We start from the raw sequence: 16,261 nt of genomic DNA, 5'->3' as shown, positions 1-16,261 counted from the left end.
ACTTACAATAATAGGACATATGGTTTACAAGAGTTTTTATCTTATAAAATAAAAAAAAAATCCGACCCCAAATCCCCACGCGCCCCTGACAGAGTTTTTAAGATAACGTCCGACGGAATTTCACATATAGATGTCACTTATTGCGCGACAAAACTGCCGTCATGTCGGCACTCCTCATACACGCCCCGTCATAACAATCAAACTGTCATCGACACGTCAAAGAGGTTTCAAAAGTGCTCCTGGTGGGCCCGTTATTGCATTTGAAAATATCACATCCTGGCTCTGAACAGCCATGAAGTTTCTACGAGAAGTTGTAGAGGTTTCGAATGAGAATGATTCAGTCGACGCAAAGAAAAATATCGCGAAAATACTAACGGAAATAAAGCGCTATCAAAGCAAGACCCGGAGTTTCATCGACGCAAACTATGTGGACTTCTTGCCGAACTTGAGCACAAACGAATTGTACTTAGAAGATGGCGAAAAACTTGTTAGGGAGGTAAATGGATGCCTTACTAAATGGACGCTCAGCACTAACATTTATTCTCCATGCACAGGTTGAAAACTTGATGGAAATTGTTGAGAATGATACAAAGAACGACTTGAACATTGCCGTCGATGAGCTGCAGCAATACGTGGAAGAGCTGAGGGAAGCGGCGCTGGGTTTAAGAGTCTCCTACAAGATATTGAAAATTGATGAATTGTTCCAGAGCTTAGAGTCGGCCAAGAGCAATAACGAATATCTTGAAGCCATGAACATCGCGGACAAAATCAAGAGCTTGATCACGGATGTATCGGACAAAATATTCACGGGGTTGGACTGCTATCAAAATGTTAAAATCAAATACCAAGTGGAATCAGAGATGTTGATGCACAAGCTGCGTTTGTGCTTCGAAGAGTTAGTTCAAATGTCGGAGAAATCGTTCCAGAATACAAAAGCTGTTAACGTGAAAATATCGAAGAATAGTAGTCACCTGCATCAAACCATCGTGGCGCTGTTCAACGCAAAATATAACCCGAAACAGTTGTGCGATTTTCTGCTTGAGAATGTTTTCCAACCGATCATCACTAAGCCAGTTTCCGTTGAGCTGAAAGACGACGATGAGGACTTTGTTCAGCTTAATCTGTCCTACAGTATCAAGGACCTCGCTGAAGATCTCCGGCCAAATTATAAAACCGTTTTCAAAAGCATCAAAACAGTCATGACCTGCTTATCTTATATAAATGTTCAGATCTCCGATACTCTGTGTGTCTTTAACATTTTCGGGGAAAAGTTGAAGGAGCAATTTTTAAATTTGCTAATAGGCGAGTGCCTATTGTATGCAATTCCCGACACTATGGACGAAATGAACGATTCAACGTTGGTAGAGGACATCATTGATTTCAATGAGTATTTGGTGAGATTGCCATTCTTGAAAGTGGACCAGGATCGCGATTTGATCAAATACGCCGAGAAAATTGGGTTGCTGTTTCAGAATCGTTTCTGCACGAACATTCTGGACAATGCGATCGATATTATGCATAAAGACCTTCATGATATGATTCTAGTGGCTGAGAGTAATACGTCGACCGAGACAGCAAAAAATCCTTCACTATTTCCAAGGTGTATGATCTCGAAGAGTACTTTGGTGAGTGCGAAGTTCTTAAGCTGATAAACACTGCCATATTTACTGGAAATACTAATATGGCTCTCTTCTAGGAAATCATTAATTTGATGGAGAAAGTGATTCGACAAACTTCCACAGTCGATGATGAAATTTCACAACGCCTGCTTTCAACGATTCCCATAATCCTGAATCGATACCTAACCGAAGTGCCGATGTATCATGAGAAACTTCTACACAATATTCCCCAGCAAACGGCTTTGTTTCACAATAACTGCATGTACTTAGCGTATTGGCTCACAAAGTATGCATCAAAAGGGATCGATCCGTCTGAAAATACAACGAAAAATCTGCAGAATATGGGAACGGAATACTTCGTGAATCAGTTCAAAAATCAGCGGACACAACTCATGGAAATTTTGCAAGGATTCGGTAAGTGTAACATTGCGGTAAATTGAAGACGATGGACGGCGCAATTCAACGTAAGTTGATTGGTTATTTTCGCGATTCGTAATAAGTAATTTCGAATCATGATATGTTATTCACTGCAACAAGTCGATTGATGTTGGATATTGGCTAGTAATTTATTTTCACTAAAACGCAGTGGGCATGATTCGATTTCATTTGTGTTTTGCGTGTATTTTAGAAGTCTGCCTCAGCCTTCTCGGCAACGAAGTCAAGAAAAAAAACGCTTCGATAGGGTATTGAGTAATCGGAAGATATTCTCAAGAGCAGCTCTCAATATTTGGGATAGGGTTGGGATAGGTTTTCCTCATTTGATGATATTGTAGATGTTTGCTCGATCAGTACCAAGTTGGGTTTAGACTTCGTGATCGACTTTAGGACCTCCTGATGGTGCAGCTGGTGCTGGTGGTATCGTCAAGATGTTTCCTCTTTATTCTTTGAGCATCTCGTGTTGTGTCGGATATTACGAGAAAGTGTTTCATACATTAAGTGACGATTGGCCTGAACACTCCAGGAACATCCTACCAAACACTAGTTAGTGAGCACATTATTTTGGTTTATTGTATTATTATTAAAAATCTTTTGCCGCAAGTGAACCTAGGATGACATAAGGAGACAGTTTGTACAGACGTCTGAGTTTTCAGCCATTGAATGGCACTTAATTTAGGTCAGGTGTGGACTACCGCTTTGTTCATAACTAGTAGAATTTCCTTGTGCTTTTATACGGAATTTCCAGATAAGACTTTCAGAACTTTGATCCTGTTTCTTATTTTGCTACATATCGCAGAGGCGACTACGTTATCGAAAGTAATATATATGATTGTAGAGTTACTAATGGTAGGTAGATTGCCTACTAACAATCTAGTTGCACGTTCAATATCTGTCTAAGTCGTGAAAATGATCGCCATAGACTTAATTTCAGGTTATTTAAAAGAAGGAAGTCACTCTAGCGTGACAGCAGAAAAACACCATTTTTTGGAGATAGGTGTATAAATTGCTCTGCATTTCAATACGCAATCCTTATGTATGGGGCCAAAAATTCTTCGGAGGATTCTTCTCTCGAACGCGGCCAAGAGTTCGCAATTTTTCTTGCTAAGAATCCAAGACTCCGAGATCATAGTCTTGTACAGTAAGAGTTTTGACCCTATGGTGAGACGAGCGAAACAGTTTTTGTAAGCTGAAATAGGCTCTGTTGGCTGCCAACAACCGTGCGCGGATTTCATCGTCATAGCTGTTATCGGTTGTGATTTTCGACGCTAGATAGGAGAAATTGTCAACGGTCTCAAAGTTGTAGTCTCCTATGTTTGTTCTTCCCGTTTGACCAGTGCGTTTTGATGTTGTTGGTTGGTTGGTTTTTGGTGCTGACGTTGCCACCATATATTTTGTCTTGCCTTCATTGATGTGCAGTCCAAGATCTCGCGCCAATTACCGCCTGCTTGATCTGGATAACGGCAGTTTGTACGTCTCGGGTGGTTCTTTCCATGATGTCGATATCGTCAGCATAGGCCAGTAATTGGGTTGAGTTAAAGAGGATCGTACCCCTCGCATTTACCTCAGCATCACGGATCACTTTCTCCAGGGCCAGGTTAAAGAGGACACATGATAAGGCATCCCCTTGTCGTAGACCGTTGTTGATGTCGAATGGTCTTGAAAGTGATCTTACTGCTTTTATCTTATCATGCCTCTTTGCCAGTCGTTAGGCATTTATTCGCTGTCCCACATCTTGAGCACAAATTGATTGGTGTAATTGGTCGCCTCCATATTTAAACAATTCGGCTGTAATTCCATCGGCTCCTGGCGACTTATGATTTTTAAGCCGATGAATGGCAGTATTCGTCTGTCGTCTTCGGTTGGCGGAACCTCCAACTCGCCGATGTTCTGGTTGTTCAGTAGTTCATCAAACTGCTCAACCCATCGTTCCAATATGCCTATTCTGTCGGAAATCACATTTCCCTCTTTGTCTCGGCAGGATGAGCATCGAGGTGCATAAGGCTTCACCCTGCTGACTTGTTGATAAAACTTGCGCGTCTGGTGCGGTTGCTCCCTGTACTTTTCTAGTTCACAGACTTGTTGGTTCTCACAGGCTTCCTTTTTCCGTCTGTGAAGTCGCTTCTCCGTCCGCCGGAGTTCGCGATACGTATCCGCGCGTCTCCGCGTCCTTTGAGAATGCAGCATTACTCGGTATGCGGTATTCTTCCGTTCTGTTGCTAGCTTACATTCATCGTCAAACCAGCCGTTCTGACTCTTTTTGCGGCTGGGGCCAAGTATGTTTGTGGCCGTAATTATGATAACGTTCTTCAGGTGATTGTCAAGATCATTTGTTGATGCTTCATCTCCAGGATCTCTGTTGACTGCGGTTATTGCGCCATCCATTTCCCTCTTATAGGTGTTGCGGAGGGCTGTGTTGTGGATGGCTTCAGTGTTAACTCTTAATTGATTGTCAGAGGGTATTCTAGGCGGTGTTGTTGAGCTCGGAGCACCATGCTAACGAGACAGTGATCCGAGCTCATATTGGGCCCCCTATATATTCTGACATTCATCAAGGCTGAGAGGTAGCGGCGTTTGATTAACAAGTGGTCAGTTTGGTTGAAAGTGGTCCCGTCTGGAGAGGCCCACGTATGTCTGTGGACCGCTTTCTGCGCAAACCAGGTACTTCCAACAACCATTTCGTGTGACACTGCTAATTGGATAATCCGCAGTCCGTTATCATTTGTATTTTGGTGTAAGCTATGGCAGCCTGAATACGGGCTCCGTCCCTACTTGGCTGTTTAAATCCCCAAGTACAGGCTTCGAGGGTTCGTTCTACCGCCTCGTAGAAGATATCCTTCTCCAACTCTGCAGTCTCCTCTGTAGGAGTGTGAACGTTAATGTGGCTTATAATTCTAAATTTGCTTCGCAAGCGCAGAGTGCGTAGCCGTTCGCTTATGTTTTCAAAGCCGATAACTGCAGGTTTCATTTTTTGGCTGACTAAGAAATCTACTCCGAGCTCATGATTTACGGGATGGCCACTATAATATATGGTGTAGCGATTCTTCTCCAGGAAAATGGTCCCTGTCCAACGCATCTCCTGCAACGCCGTTACATCAGCCCTATATTGGTGCAGGGTATTGGCTAGCTGCTTGGCAGCTTCATCTCTGTACAGGGAGCGCACGTTCCATGAGAAAATGCGCAAATCGTTATTCCTTTATCTTTGCCGGGTTCGTCGTTGTGTTATCCGTCCAGCCCGACGCTCCTGTTGTGGCTTCGTAGCTTCGGTTTTCCGTGTAGGGTTGTCAGCCTTACCCAACCCCCAACCTGGAGGAGGAGTTGATACAATTTGTCCCGTTTTTAGGCGCGGGAGACTCGCCTTCATCCTTTCGTTAAGAAAGAGCTCCCAGCGGTCACCACGTGGAGGTGGAGATAGTGTTTGGTAGTAGAGCTGTTGGTGTTGGTTCAGCAGGCATTTCCCAGGTTTTATGCTCCATCGTGGGTACCAATCCACGTTTCGCCCTGGGATCTATACTATCGTTTAACCACCACTAATAAATATATGGTGAAAAATTCGTATTTGTATCTTTATCCAGTTCTTCACAAAAAAATTTCGCCTTAAGTTCGCCAAGAAAACGTTTTTTTCGTTTTTACGTAAATTGTAAAATGTTAGAGTGGTGAGAATGTGCAAACTTAAAATGAGACAGGACTCATTTTCAAAAGCAATTTAGGACCTTGCTAGCCTCAGAATATGTTCCATTCCCATATCTGCTCAAAGAAACTTAATGATAGGATATTACCAACTTTTCGAAAATTGTTCGGAAAACTCCCTTTAAGTTCATCCTAGAAATACCGAATTTTGCATTAGCATTGAAGATAATAATAATAATAACTCCGCCGAAGCCGGTCCCAAGCCCGGTTGTGAAAGGAGGAGGGATAGAAAGCTTCAGTCTGAATGGCTGTACGCCACCGCAGCGTCTCAGGGGGTAGGTGAGGAAAGTGCAGGAACTTTGCAGTCTTGCAGATTACTCACTAAGGAAGCTATCTACACACCTGGCAGCTAGGGATAAAATGCACCACCAACAATGAGAAGAAAGAGAAATTTGAGGTCCGGTACGGATAACCGGCGGGAGTCGTCTGACTTGGTGACTGGGTCGGGCTCTCGTAATGGACAGCACGGCGTCGAAACCGCTAGTCGTGGGGAGGTTCGACGTCTAGGCGCCACGACGACCAGGAGCACAGCTCCGCCTGCTGCAGCTGTTTCGCCACCATCTGTGGCGACCACTTCAGCAGGTTCGCGTAGGAAGCGGATGAAATGGACTGAAGAAATGAACCTCTTCATCATCCGCTCCTACTACGAAATAACGGCGGGGGCGGGTATAACATCTTACCGCCCCTTGTTGCACCAGAGATTCGTCGAGCGTTTCCCGCAATTCGCGCACGTGACTGTGCAACGAGTCGCAGACCAGTACCGCTTCATCACTCGCAGTGACACAATCCCGGCCACCATCAGGGAACGTGTTCGACTTGAAGTCATCGGGGAAACTGGTGACCGAGAGTCGATGGGGGCAGAGGCGGCGGCATCAACAACACCACGCCGCACTGCAGGCAACAGGTTCAGTACTCGCCGAAGCACTCTTCTCCACCGTCCAGCTGAGGTTTCCGCTGAAGTTCGGGACGAATTCCAAAGAGCGTGTATAGAATTCTCGGATATGGATCCTTTGCATAGACCAGGTATTCCCAGGCTCTATGCATCTCCAGCAACTCCGGGAATTCTATCTCAAATCAATGATGAGATTGCATCTCGACTGTGTGCTGATATGTCGCTGCTGCAACTACAATCACTTGTGTATTGTGGTGCAGTTGCGGCTATCAGATTGCACGGTCAGAAGATTCGCTTTCGCGTTATTGGTTTGAGTGACAAAAGAGATCCACCATGGAAAATTCGTCTGGAACGTCGGCGGGACTCACTAAGGCAGGACATTGCTAGACTGATTCAGATCAGCACTGGCAATGCCAGCCGACGGGTGAGAAATAAAGTGCAGAGGGTTTACCGGAACTATGCCATCCCCTGTGAGACACCCGTAGTTGAAATTCTGGACACACTAAAACAGAAACTTTCTGTCATATGCAGTCGGTTACGACGGTATGGCGAAAGTTATTCCAGACGTGTCCAGAATGCAACATACGCGAGGAACCAGCGGAGCTTTTTCAGATCTCTCAACGAATCCCAACAGAGCGCCCAGACAATACAGTTCTCGGTGACGGAAGCGAAAGAGTATTGGGGTGGACTTTGGGGGTTACCTGCCCAGCATGCTGAGCATGCTGAGTGGATCACCGCCGAAGGCACCCGCCATGCCAATACACCTGGCATGAATTTCGCGGATGTTACCGAAGAGGAAGTTCGACGAGCTATAAACATCTCGAAGAACTGGAGGGGCCCAGGTCTGGATCGGGTGCAGAATTTCTGGTATAAGAAATTTACCAGCGTACACAGTCGGTTGGCACGCAGTATAAATGAGGTTATGAGTCGGCCGGAGGAATTTCCACCTTTCCTCACTGCGGGAATTACCTACCTTATCCCTAAGAAGGACACGGTGCAGGACCCCGCAGACACAAGACCGATCACTTGCTTACCAACCCTCTACAAATTCATCACGTCCATTATTAGTGGAAGGATCAATGCACACCTCGAGACCAACAACATTTTGTCCGAGGAGCAGAAGGGCTGCCGAGTTGGGTCAAGGGGTTGCAAAGAGCAACTCATTATCGACTCGGTAGTTGTAGGACAAGCAACTAGAGGCCAAAGAAACCTCTTCAGTTGCTATATCGATTATGCCAAGGCTTTTGATAGCGTTCCGCATACCTGGCTAATCGACATCCTACATCTGTATCGCATTGATCCGAAACTAATAAAGTTTTTGGCGACAGTCATGGAAGGGTGGCATACCACCTTGTCAGTCCGTACATCTGAGGGTGCTAATACCTCAGAGCCCATCCGTATTCGGAGGGGCATCTTCCAGGGGGATTCATTGAGTCCTCTTTGGTTTTGTATGGCACTGAACCCCCTTTCATGGCTACTGAATGATACTAGAGGGCATGGTTTTGCAATAAAATATGGCCTACGTGCTAAGTGCGAACTGACACACTTGATGTACCTAGATGACATCAAGCTGTATGCTGGTACTGACAACCATCTTAGAAGTCTGTTGCGAATAATAGACATGTTCAGCCGTGATATTCGGATGGAGTTTGGATTAGACAAATGTCGAATCCAAGCCATTCGCAAAGGTCATCACGAGCCGCATGCCGGACATAGCATTGGTGACCTCCACATCGAAGCTATGACCGAGACAGACTTCTACAAGTACCTAGGAATTCTGCAAGGAACCCATGCTCGAGTTGGTGATCTGAAGGAAGCTCTGCTGTCCGAATTCCTGCGACGTGTAAAGCTGGTGCTGAAATCGCATCTCTCGGGGAAGAATAAAATAAGCGCGTTGAATGTATTCGCCATCCCTTCACTGGCTTATGCATTCGGAATATTGCCGTGGACGAAGACCGACCTGGAAAACGTCCAGCGGCGGATACGGACAACTATGTCCAAATTCCGAATGCATCACCCAAAGTCTGCCGTGGAGCGGATGAACCTGCCTCGGGACATCGGAGGCAGGGGCGTGGTTGACGTGGCGGCACAACATCATCGCCAAGTCGACTCGCTGCGCGCTTATTTTTACAGTAAAGAGCAGGCGAGCCCCTTGCATGCGGCTGTCTGCAAGGCAGACTGTGGACTGACTCCACTTAACTTGAAGGATCGATCTTTCAATCCTCTGAGTGGGGTGAAGTCGGACCAGGAGCGGATTGAGGAATGGAAGTCGAAGGCAATGCACGGTAAACACGTGAATTGTCTCTGGCAGCCATTTGTCGATTTGCATCTGTCGAACAGGTGGCTGTGTGCTGGGGAGCTCTTTGCTGAGACGGAGGGGTTCATGTGTGCCATTCAGGATGGCGTGGTCGCCACCCGAGCTTATAAAAAGCTCATCATGAAAGAACGGGTGGAGAACGACCAGTGCAGAATGTGTGGTTCGGCGTTAGAGACGTTGGACCATCTCATTTCTGGCTGTACTTTTATGGCACCGGTGCAATACATCACCAGGCATAATGCTGTATGTAAGGTTATCCATCAAAACCTTGCATATAAGCATGGGCTGATCACGGGAACATGTCCGGTTTACCGATATGAGCCGCAAGCAGTACTTGATAGTTCTGCTTACAGCATGTATTGGGACCGGCAAGTTCTGACTGATCGCCATACCGCACACAACAAGCCTGACGTACTGCTAGTTGACAAGACGGGTCGCTCCGCGTATATTATTGATGTTGCTATCCCCCATAATAGCAACATTGAACGGAAATACGTGGAGAAGAAGGTGAACTATGAGCCATTGGCTCGGGAAATCAAAGAAATTTGGCGTCTCGAGCGGGTGGTTGTAGTTCCCATAATATTGTCAGCTACAGGTATTGTACCTAAATCCCTGACGGCTTCCCTTGATGTCCTGGGACTTTCGCACAGTCTGGTTCAAACCATGCAGAAGTACACCATTCTGCATACGTGCTCGATGTTGCGGGGGGTGCTCGACGGATTCTCCCACTGACCTACCACCGGCCACCACCACCAGTGCCCCTTTAGTTTTTAAGTAGGTAGGATCGTCCGAGCCTAAATGCTTGGCACTTAGTGCTAGTATTAGGTAAAATCCGGCATCTGCCGAGATTGTGATAACTCGGAAATAATAATCGTTGGCGCAACAATCCATATTGGATCAGGGCCTTGAAGTGTGTTAGAGCACTTCATTCAAGACCGTAACGGTACACTACAGAGCACTGTAGGAGGCAATGTGGTCAGCATTGCGCTCGCCCGAGATTATTACCCTGATTTGACTCAGGTACTCATTCACAGCTGAGTCGACTGGTATCCAACGTCAAGTCACGATGCAAATCCTACTGCCACCAGCGAGATTTGAACCGCGGCCTTCCGTATAACAACCCAGTGCTCTAACCACTGAGCTATCCGGACACGGAAGATAATATCCCGCATAATTCCACCAAGTTTCGTGGAAATTCGACTATTAGCATCAATCTTATCAATTTCGTGCCACTTTACTGCATCTTAAACCATGCAAATGTAAATGACTTCGAACAAATATGTGCAACCTCAATTTAAATCATAGTAATGACAATTAGCCAGGACATCAATTGTATAACTTTAGGGCAAATATTTAGGTAAAACTCTTACTACTCGAATGTCAGCAAGGAGATCCTGCTAAGATATTTTTCTAGCAAATTATTCGCAGTGTTCCGTGAGCTATAAAGTGGCTTTAGGTCCGCCCCCAGAGTCAGAAAAATGCACATCGATTATAAATACGCCTGGCATTGAATGAAATGCTCTACAGTTAATTGTGCCTAAAGGTGTGTTATTAAATGTGAATAATGATCGCTAAAATGACATTCAGTCAAGGAAAGGGTAGTATTGTGTTTCTATTCGGCTGACCAGCTAGATAGAGTATTGTGTACAGTTTGATTCTACTGCACTGGCGTTAGAAATCCAGCCCTTTTGGAGTTCGTGAAAGCCACCCTGAGAATTGTGTGACGAGTTGGACGTCGAATTTCGTCTCCTGTATGGCGGCAGGGATACGATGTTGGATCATGGAGGTTGTAATTTTGAAGATCTAGTGAGGTGATATTGAGGTTGGCGGCGGTAGGGGCTGGCGTGAGATTATGTTGCGTTTGAATTCGTTGGATGGTATTTTGGGTTACAGGAGTTCTTGGTAAATTGTTGCTTACGATTTTTCCATTGGTTGATGGTAGAGGAATTACATTTTATATGGTGACTGAGGTCAGAGCAGATTCCTAGCCCGAACCGTTCTTTGCACAGGATTTCGATTTCAGTGCGGCTGGGGGAATCGGGAGCAGGTACATCAAAATATGACGCTCCCAATTTATCTGAAAAACGAAAGAAGAGAATATACGAACATATATGTGTCCTCGCATTGAAGTAGGCTCTGACAACCCTTGCTCTTTGAGGGCGCGTTGCTCCGGTACAAAACCAGCTACCAGCAGGAGAATTGATGAAATTTCGGATTTTTCGATTTAATTGAAATTTATAGTAACATTTTTAAGTCAATATTTCAAATTTTGAGTCGAGTGATTTTTTCTAATTTTTTTACTTGCAAATAGTGTATTTCGAGAGCCAACTGTTCTCTCTTTCTGTATCACACGGGAGAAAGCTTAAAAAATGTTTGTCGATTGCAGATATCGTACTTCGGAAACGTTTTTGTTATTATTCAGTCCAACTTTTGCCTCTTTTTAATATCCAAGACCTTTGCATACCTCCAATATTTTCGCTTCTATAAGTGCTGCAACATCATTGTCTTTAAGGACTGCTATAGAATCATTCTTCTATTGCTATATACAGTGATGGGAAAAGTAATGACAAGTAGATTTTATTCATCATTTAGCGTTTATTCATTTTATAGTCATAGCACCATTTTCCCCATAATCTCTAAGTGAAATTCCTGTTGTCCGAAGCATATTTTGTAACTTTAGGGAAATATTACAAGTCCTTTAAGGAAGGCTCGATTCCACGATGCAATTCATAAATCTTTCTATATTCATATATATATAAAAATTGTAAGGAAAAAAAGGGAGCCCGCACAATTTTCACCTTGGGATGAATTTTTTGGCATCATTTTTACCCCGGGCCCCGATTTATGTGTACGGTGTAAAAAGTCTATACTTAAAATGGTTTTATCCAGAATATCTAACTACATTATCTCTCTTTCTCTGAGCAAGATGCTAAAAAAGGCAAAGTTGTTTTCGAAGCTTACAGTTTAGTGAGAGGTATCAATCTAGCCATAGGCGCACCAAAACGGAATATGTTGAATTAGTAAGCTTGAATTGTCATGCATTCAGGGCCCCCGGTTTCCAAAATTAACATGGGATCTATAAAAAAATTATATCTGGAGAAAGTGCAGCAACCAAGTACGCGTAGATGACTGGCTTAAAAGACTTTCTTCAATATTGCCCTATGATTCCATTGATGAAGATGCAAACGGAGCGAGTCTTTTTTACAAGTGCTTACCAAAGGGAACCTTGATGCTAAAAGAAGATAAATCTTTTGGCAGAAAGAATAGGAAGGAAAGGGTAACTTTCCTCATTGAAGTCAACAGCTGGGTCGCACAAGTTGAAGTCTTCATCAATTGGGACATAAATAATTAATAATAATAATAATCGTTGGCGCAACAATCCATATTGGATTAGGGCCTTGTAATGTGTTAGAGCACTTGATTCGAGACCATAACGATACACTGTAGGAGGCAATGTGGTCAGCATTGCGCTCGCCCGAGACTATTACCCTGATTTAACTCGGTTAATCATTCACAGCTGAGTTGACTGGTATCTGACGTGAAAACACGATACAAATCCTTCTGCCACCAGTGAGATTTGAACCGCGACCTTCTATATGACAGCCTTGTGTTGTAACCACTCAGCTTTCCGGACCTAAATGATTCGCCGAAAATAATGAGACACCTTAATTATGTGGCAAACAGGTGGTCATGAATTTTTCTAAGTTTGTTGACCGGTGAGGGCAAAAATATAAGGGTAAAATTCAATCAAGAAACATGGTTGTCATTCAGCATTTCAAAATGCATTACCAGTGTAGTGTACTACAACCTATCACAATAATATTCCCATGCACTGTAAGCTATCAACGAATCAAAACATACATTGCAACCCGCGTCATCATTAAACTAATAAATTACATAATCGAGTAAACAAAACATTCCAAGGTACTTGAACTCGACATAGAGTAAATTCACCCGACCTAAAAAACGCCAGGGTTCGAGCCAGAAATGCAATGCATGTGATTTCGCATTGCATTTCTGGCTCGAACGAAATGTGCGCATATGGATATGAGCAATGTATATGCACATATATATGCCTCATGGGAAAATATACTAAGTGCAGTGTTCGAAGTAATTTGGTGTTGAATTACTTTCGAACCAATAATTAGGTCAGATATTATTGTTGATAGATTAATAGCAATTTTAGGTTTAAGACTTTTATATAAAAAAAACGAAACGACGAAATGAATGTTCTTATTGATTAGAACTTCATGCGGTTTAAACATCATCTCTCATCCCACATCATATGGCGACCTTGACAGCCTCCCTCCTATATTACACCAGAAACACAAATTAAAAAGATTTCAGTTTATTTTCAAGACATTACATTTACCATAAATACAATTATATGTACACATTAGCAGAAAATCAGTTTCAAACTCTATAACGTTCGCCGAAGTCCACCAATTCGATATCCCTAAGAGTTTTTTAACGTCCTGGGCTACACCATCGCTCCACCTAAGGCAGGGTCTGCCACGTCTTCTTTTTTAGAGTGAAAAATAGGGGTAAACTGCTACCGCTGCATGTTTACATAGGTTTCTTATTAAATATATGATAAAATCGGTATTTTAAATTATAAGTATTTAGATGCAACTCCTTTCATTTTAAGCAGTTTTTGACCTAGATGTCAGGAAGTACTTAAAACGAACTAATCGACAATTTAATACAAACGTTATTTTCAGATCAGGATCATTGTCTTACTTTATTGGCATTTCTTCCTCGACAGGATGTGTAGGTAATCTCTAGAAAATGTTTCCTTTTCTACTCAATATAGAAGACCAACCCCAGCAGCTGAAAAACAAATTTATTTTGGCTTTGTTATTCCAAGCACGTTTTCTCCAATTTGCGGGTAGAATGTGTTTAAGGGTGAATTTAAACTTTTACTTTGCACTCTTTTCGCTGAAAAAGGTTCTTGTAGCTCTTCCAACTAACTTGAGATCGATTCGAAGTGGCACGACTTGTAACTGTAGAGTTCTACTATTAAATTAGATGATGTTATATGATCCGTTATATATTTATGTTATAAATGGTCCCTTTTACACGTCCCAGTAACAGATCGAGCCCATGTAAGCGTTTTCCGCTTTCTTCCTCTTATGTTGGTCTGAAAGTGCTTTAAAAAACTTGTGTCTGGAACACTCTACGTCTACTATTTTTTTTTTGTTTTTCCCTCCTTTCGAAACTTTACCATAGTTCCCCTTTTAAATGAAATGCCGCGTTCCTTTAATTTAATTCTATTTAAAATCTTCTTTCCGTAATAGATGCTAATTTTATTTAAAAAAGAAGTATTTCGCAAAATGCTCTTCTACTAATATTTCACTTTGGAACAAAAAAAAATTTAGCTATTATTTTGTAAAGCTCAAGATGTGTCCGACTGATCATAACATGCCTCCGCCGTTAATCGTCAGTAATTGTTCAGCGAAATAGAATGACAAATAAAGTACCGTTATTAAAGATCCTTTTACAATGGTTACTAACCTAAAATAGCCTGGACAACATTTTTTTTTGCTGCTAGTTTGAATTTATCCCTATTATTCATCCCACTACTGTGTATATTGTAGGACGTGCACGAAAATTTTGAATTCCAGCTCCCTTTCGAATCACCAACACTGGCAATACATTTATATTTGGCCCTCACGAGAAAGTTGTCTATGTCGCAATTTGCTTCGCAGTAGGTTTTTTATCTCCATTAGGTTAGATATAAGTACCATAAACAATCAATCAGATCGAATATTTTTTTGGCAGGCGTAATCGCTTAATATCAACATTCGGTCGTTTCTGTCTTTTTTGAACCAATTGTTCGTTTAGCGCATGCAAATACTCATAAATCTCTTGTGGATTGAATTTTAACTCATCATTTTGTATTGTCTCCACTATATGTTAAGATAGCCGTTAGAATATTGAAAATTTCTGCTTATTCGATATAATCAACTATTTACAGATTTATCCGATGGAGTTTCTGAACTAGGAATTGGACCACAAAAAGCGATACGCCAATGTTTACGTCAGCTGGATTTGTTGAAAAACGTTTGGCAAACAATTTTACCAAATGCGGTCTATACGAAAACAATGAGCAACCTTTTAAATGATTTATGCTCAGAAATAATACGACGAATACTTTCAATGGAGGATATATCGTCAGCTATAGCTAATGAGCTCGTCGAGATCTGCTCTATTATGATTGAGCGCGCACCGACGATATTCAAGGTATATTTAATGATATTTGATATTAAAATGCATAATTATACATCCCTTAAATTTTAGGACCCTTTGCAAATAAATGTCAACGTAAAAACCTGGACAAAACTTACACAATTGAAAATGGTTCTAGGAGCTTCCCTGGCGGAAATAACAGATCAGTGGTCGGAAGGGAAGGGTCCGCTAACATTAAACTTTAAGGCTGAAGAAATAAAACATTTAATACGCGCTCTTTTCCAAAACACTGATCGGCGAGCGAAAGCCTTAGCTTCTATCATTTAAGAAATTCTGTTTTATCTAATGTATCGTTTTGTTAAAGTAAAACTATCAATCTATGAATAAATACTTTCTGAACAAAAAAATTTTCTATGGTTTTATTCTCTATAGGGAAAGTGAAAACTCTTCTAAAAGTGTTGGTCCCGTTTTGATAAGCGGATATAAATATAACCTTAAATGGTCTTATTCCCTATTACCAAAAATAACAGTTCTTCAGAGAATGTTCCGGTGTGATAACCTCTCCAGTTTGAAAATCTCAGGCATCGACATTGAATGAATCCTTTATAGGTGGCATTCCTCTATACTATTTATGTTAGGCGTTATTTGTACGTACGGATGATTAGGCTTTAGAAGTTCGAAAGAAAGGATTTATTTTTTCTACATATTACGAAAAGAAATACAGTAGACTCTCGAAATAACGAACAGCCAAAAGCGAACGTCAGTTTTTACACATTAGGTATTCTAAGTAGCATACAACAAGTCGCTCGAAATAGCGTTGTAATTGTTCGAAACATATGTTCCGCATCCTTCGTTAGCTTTGTGCGGACATATATCACTTTATTTAAACTACATCTGTGCAATAAAATAACAATATTAAACGATATAGTCTTCAAGTAAAATAAGAGTGCCAAATCCGAAAAGGGTATTTCAAAACATTTGAATAAGCAACTGTATTACTGAGTACAAATTATATTCATTAATATACAATACCTATGATAACCTATTTTAGGACGATCTTGTTGGAATAGAGAAATTGAACCATTAAATATTTCAAAATTAGTTTTGGGAATTTTTGTT

At 42.2% G+C, this 16,261-nt stretch overlaps 1 protein-coding gene across 1 annotated transcript; it reads left to right on the top strand.

Annotated features, from left to right (window-relative positions):
- The first annotated feature begins 201 nt into the window (after nucleotides 1-201).
- On the top strand, nucleotides 202-15,549 carry LOC119655470 (centromere/kinetochore protein zw10). The gene is made up of 5 exons (XM_038061372.1): nucleotides 202-496; nucleotides 555-1,625; nucleotides 1,697-2,033; nucleotides 14,931-15,196; nucleotides 15,254-15,549. Exons 1-5 carry the CDS (start codon nucleotides 293-295, stop codon nucleotides 15,467-15,469), a joined length of 2,094 nt encoding a protein of 697 aa, XP_037917300.1. The 5' UTR covers nucleotides 202-292; the 3' UTR covers nucleotides 15,470-15,549.
- The last annotated feature ends 712 nt before the right edge of the window (nucleotides 15,550-16,261 follow it).

The sequence above is a fragment of the Hermetia illucens genome, chromosome 4 (assembly GCF_905115235.1).
Source record: "Hermetia illucens chromosome 4, iHerIll2.2.curated.20191125, whole genome shotgun sequence".
Lineage (NCBI taxonomy): Eukaryota > Metazoa > Arthropoda > Insecta > Diptera > Stratiomyidae > Hermetia > Hermetia illucens.
The sequence above is the reverse complement of the archived record's forward strand: the minus strand, read 5'-3'. Positions and strand labels throughout refer to the sequence as shown.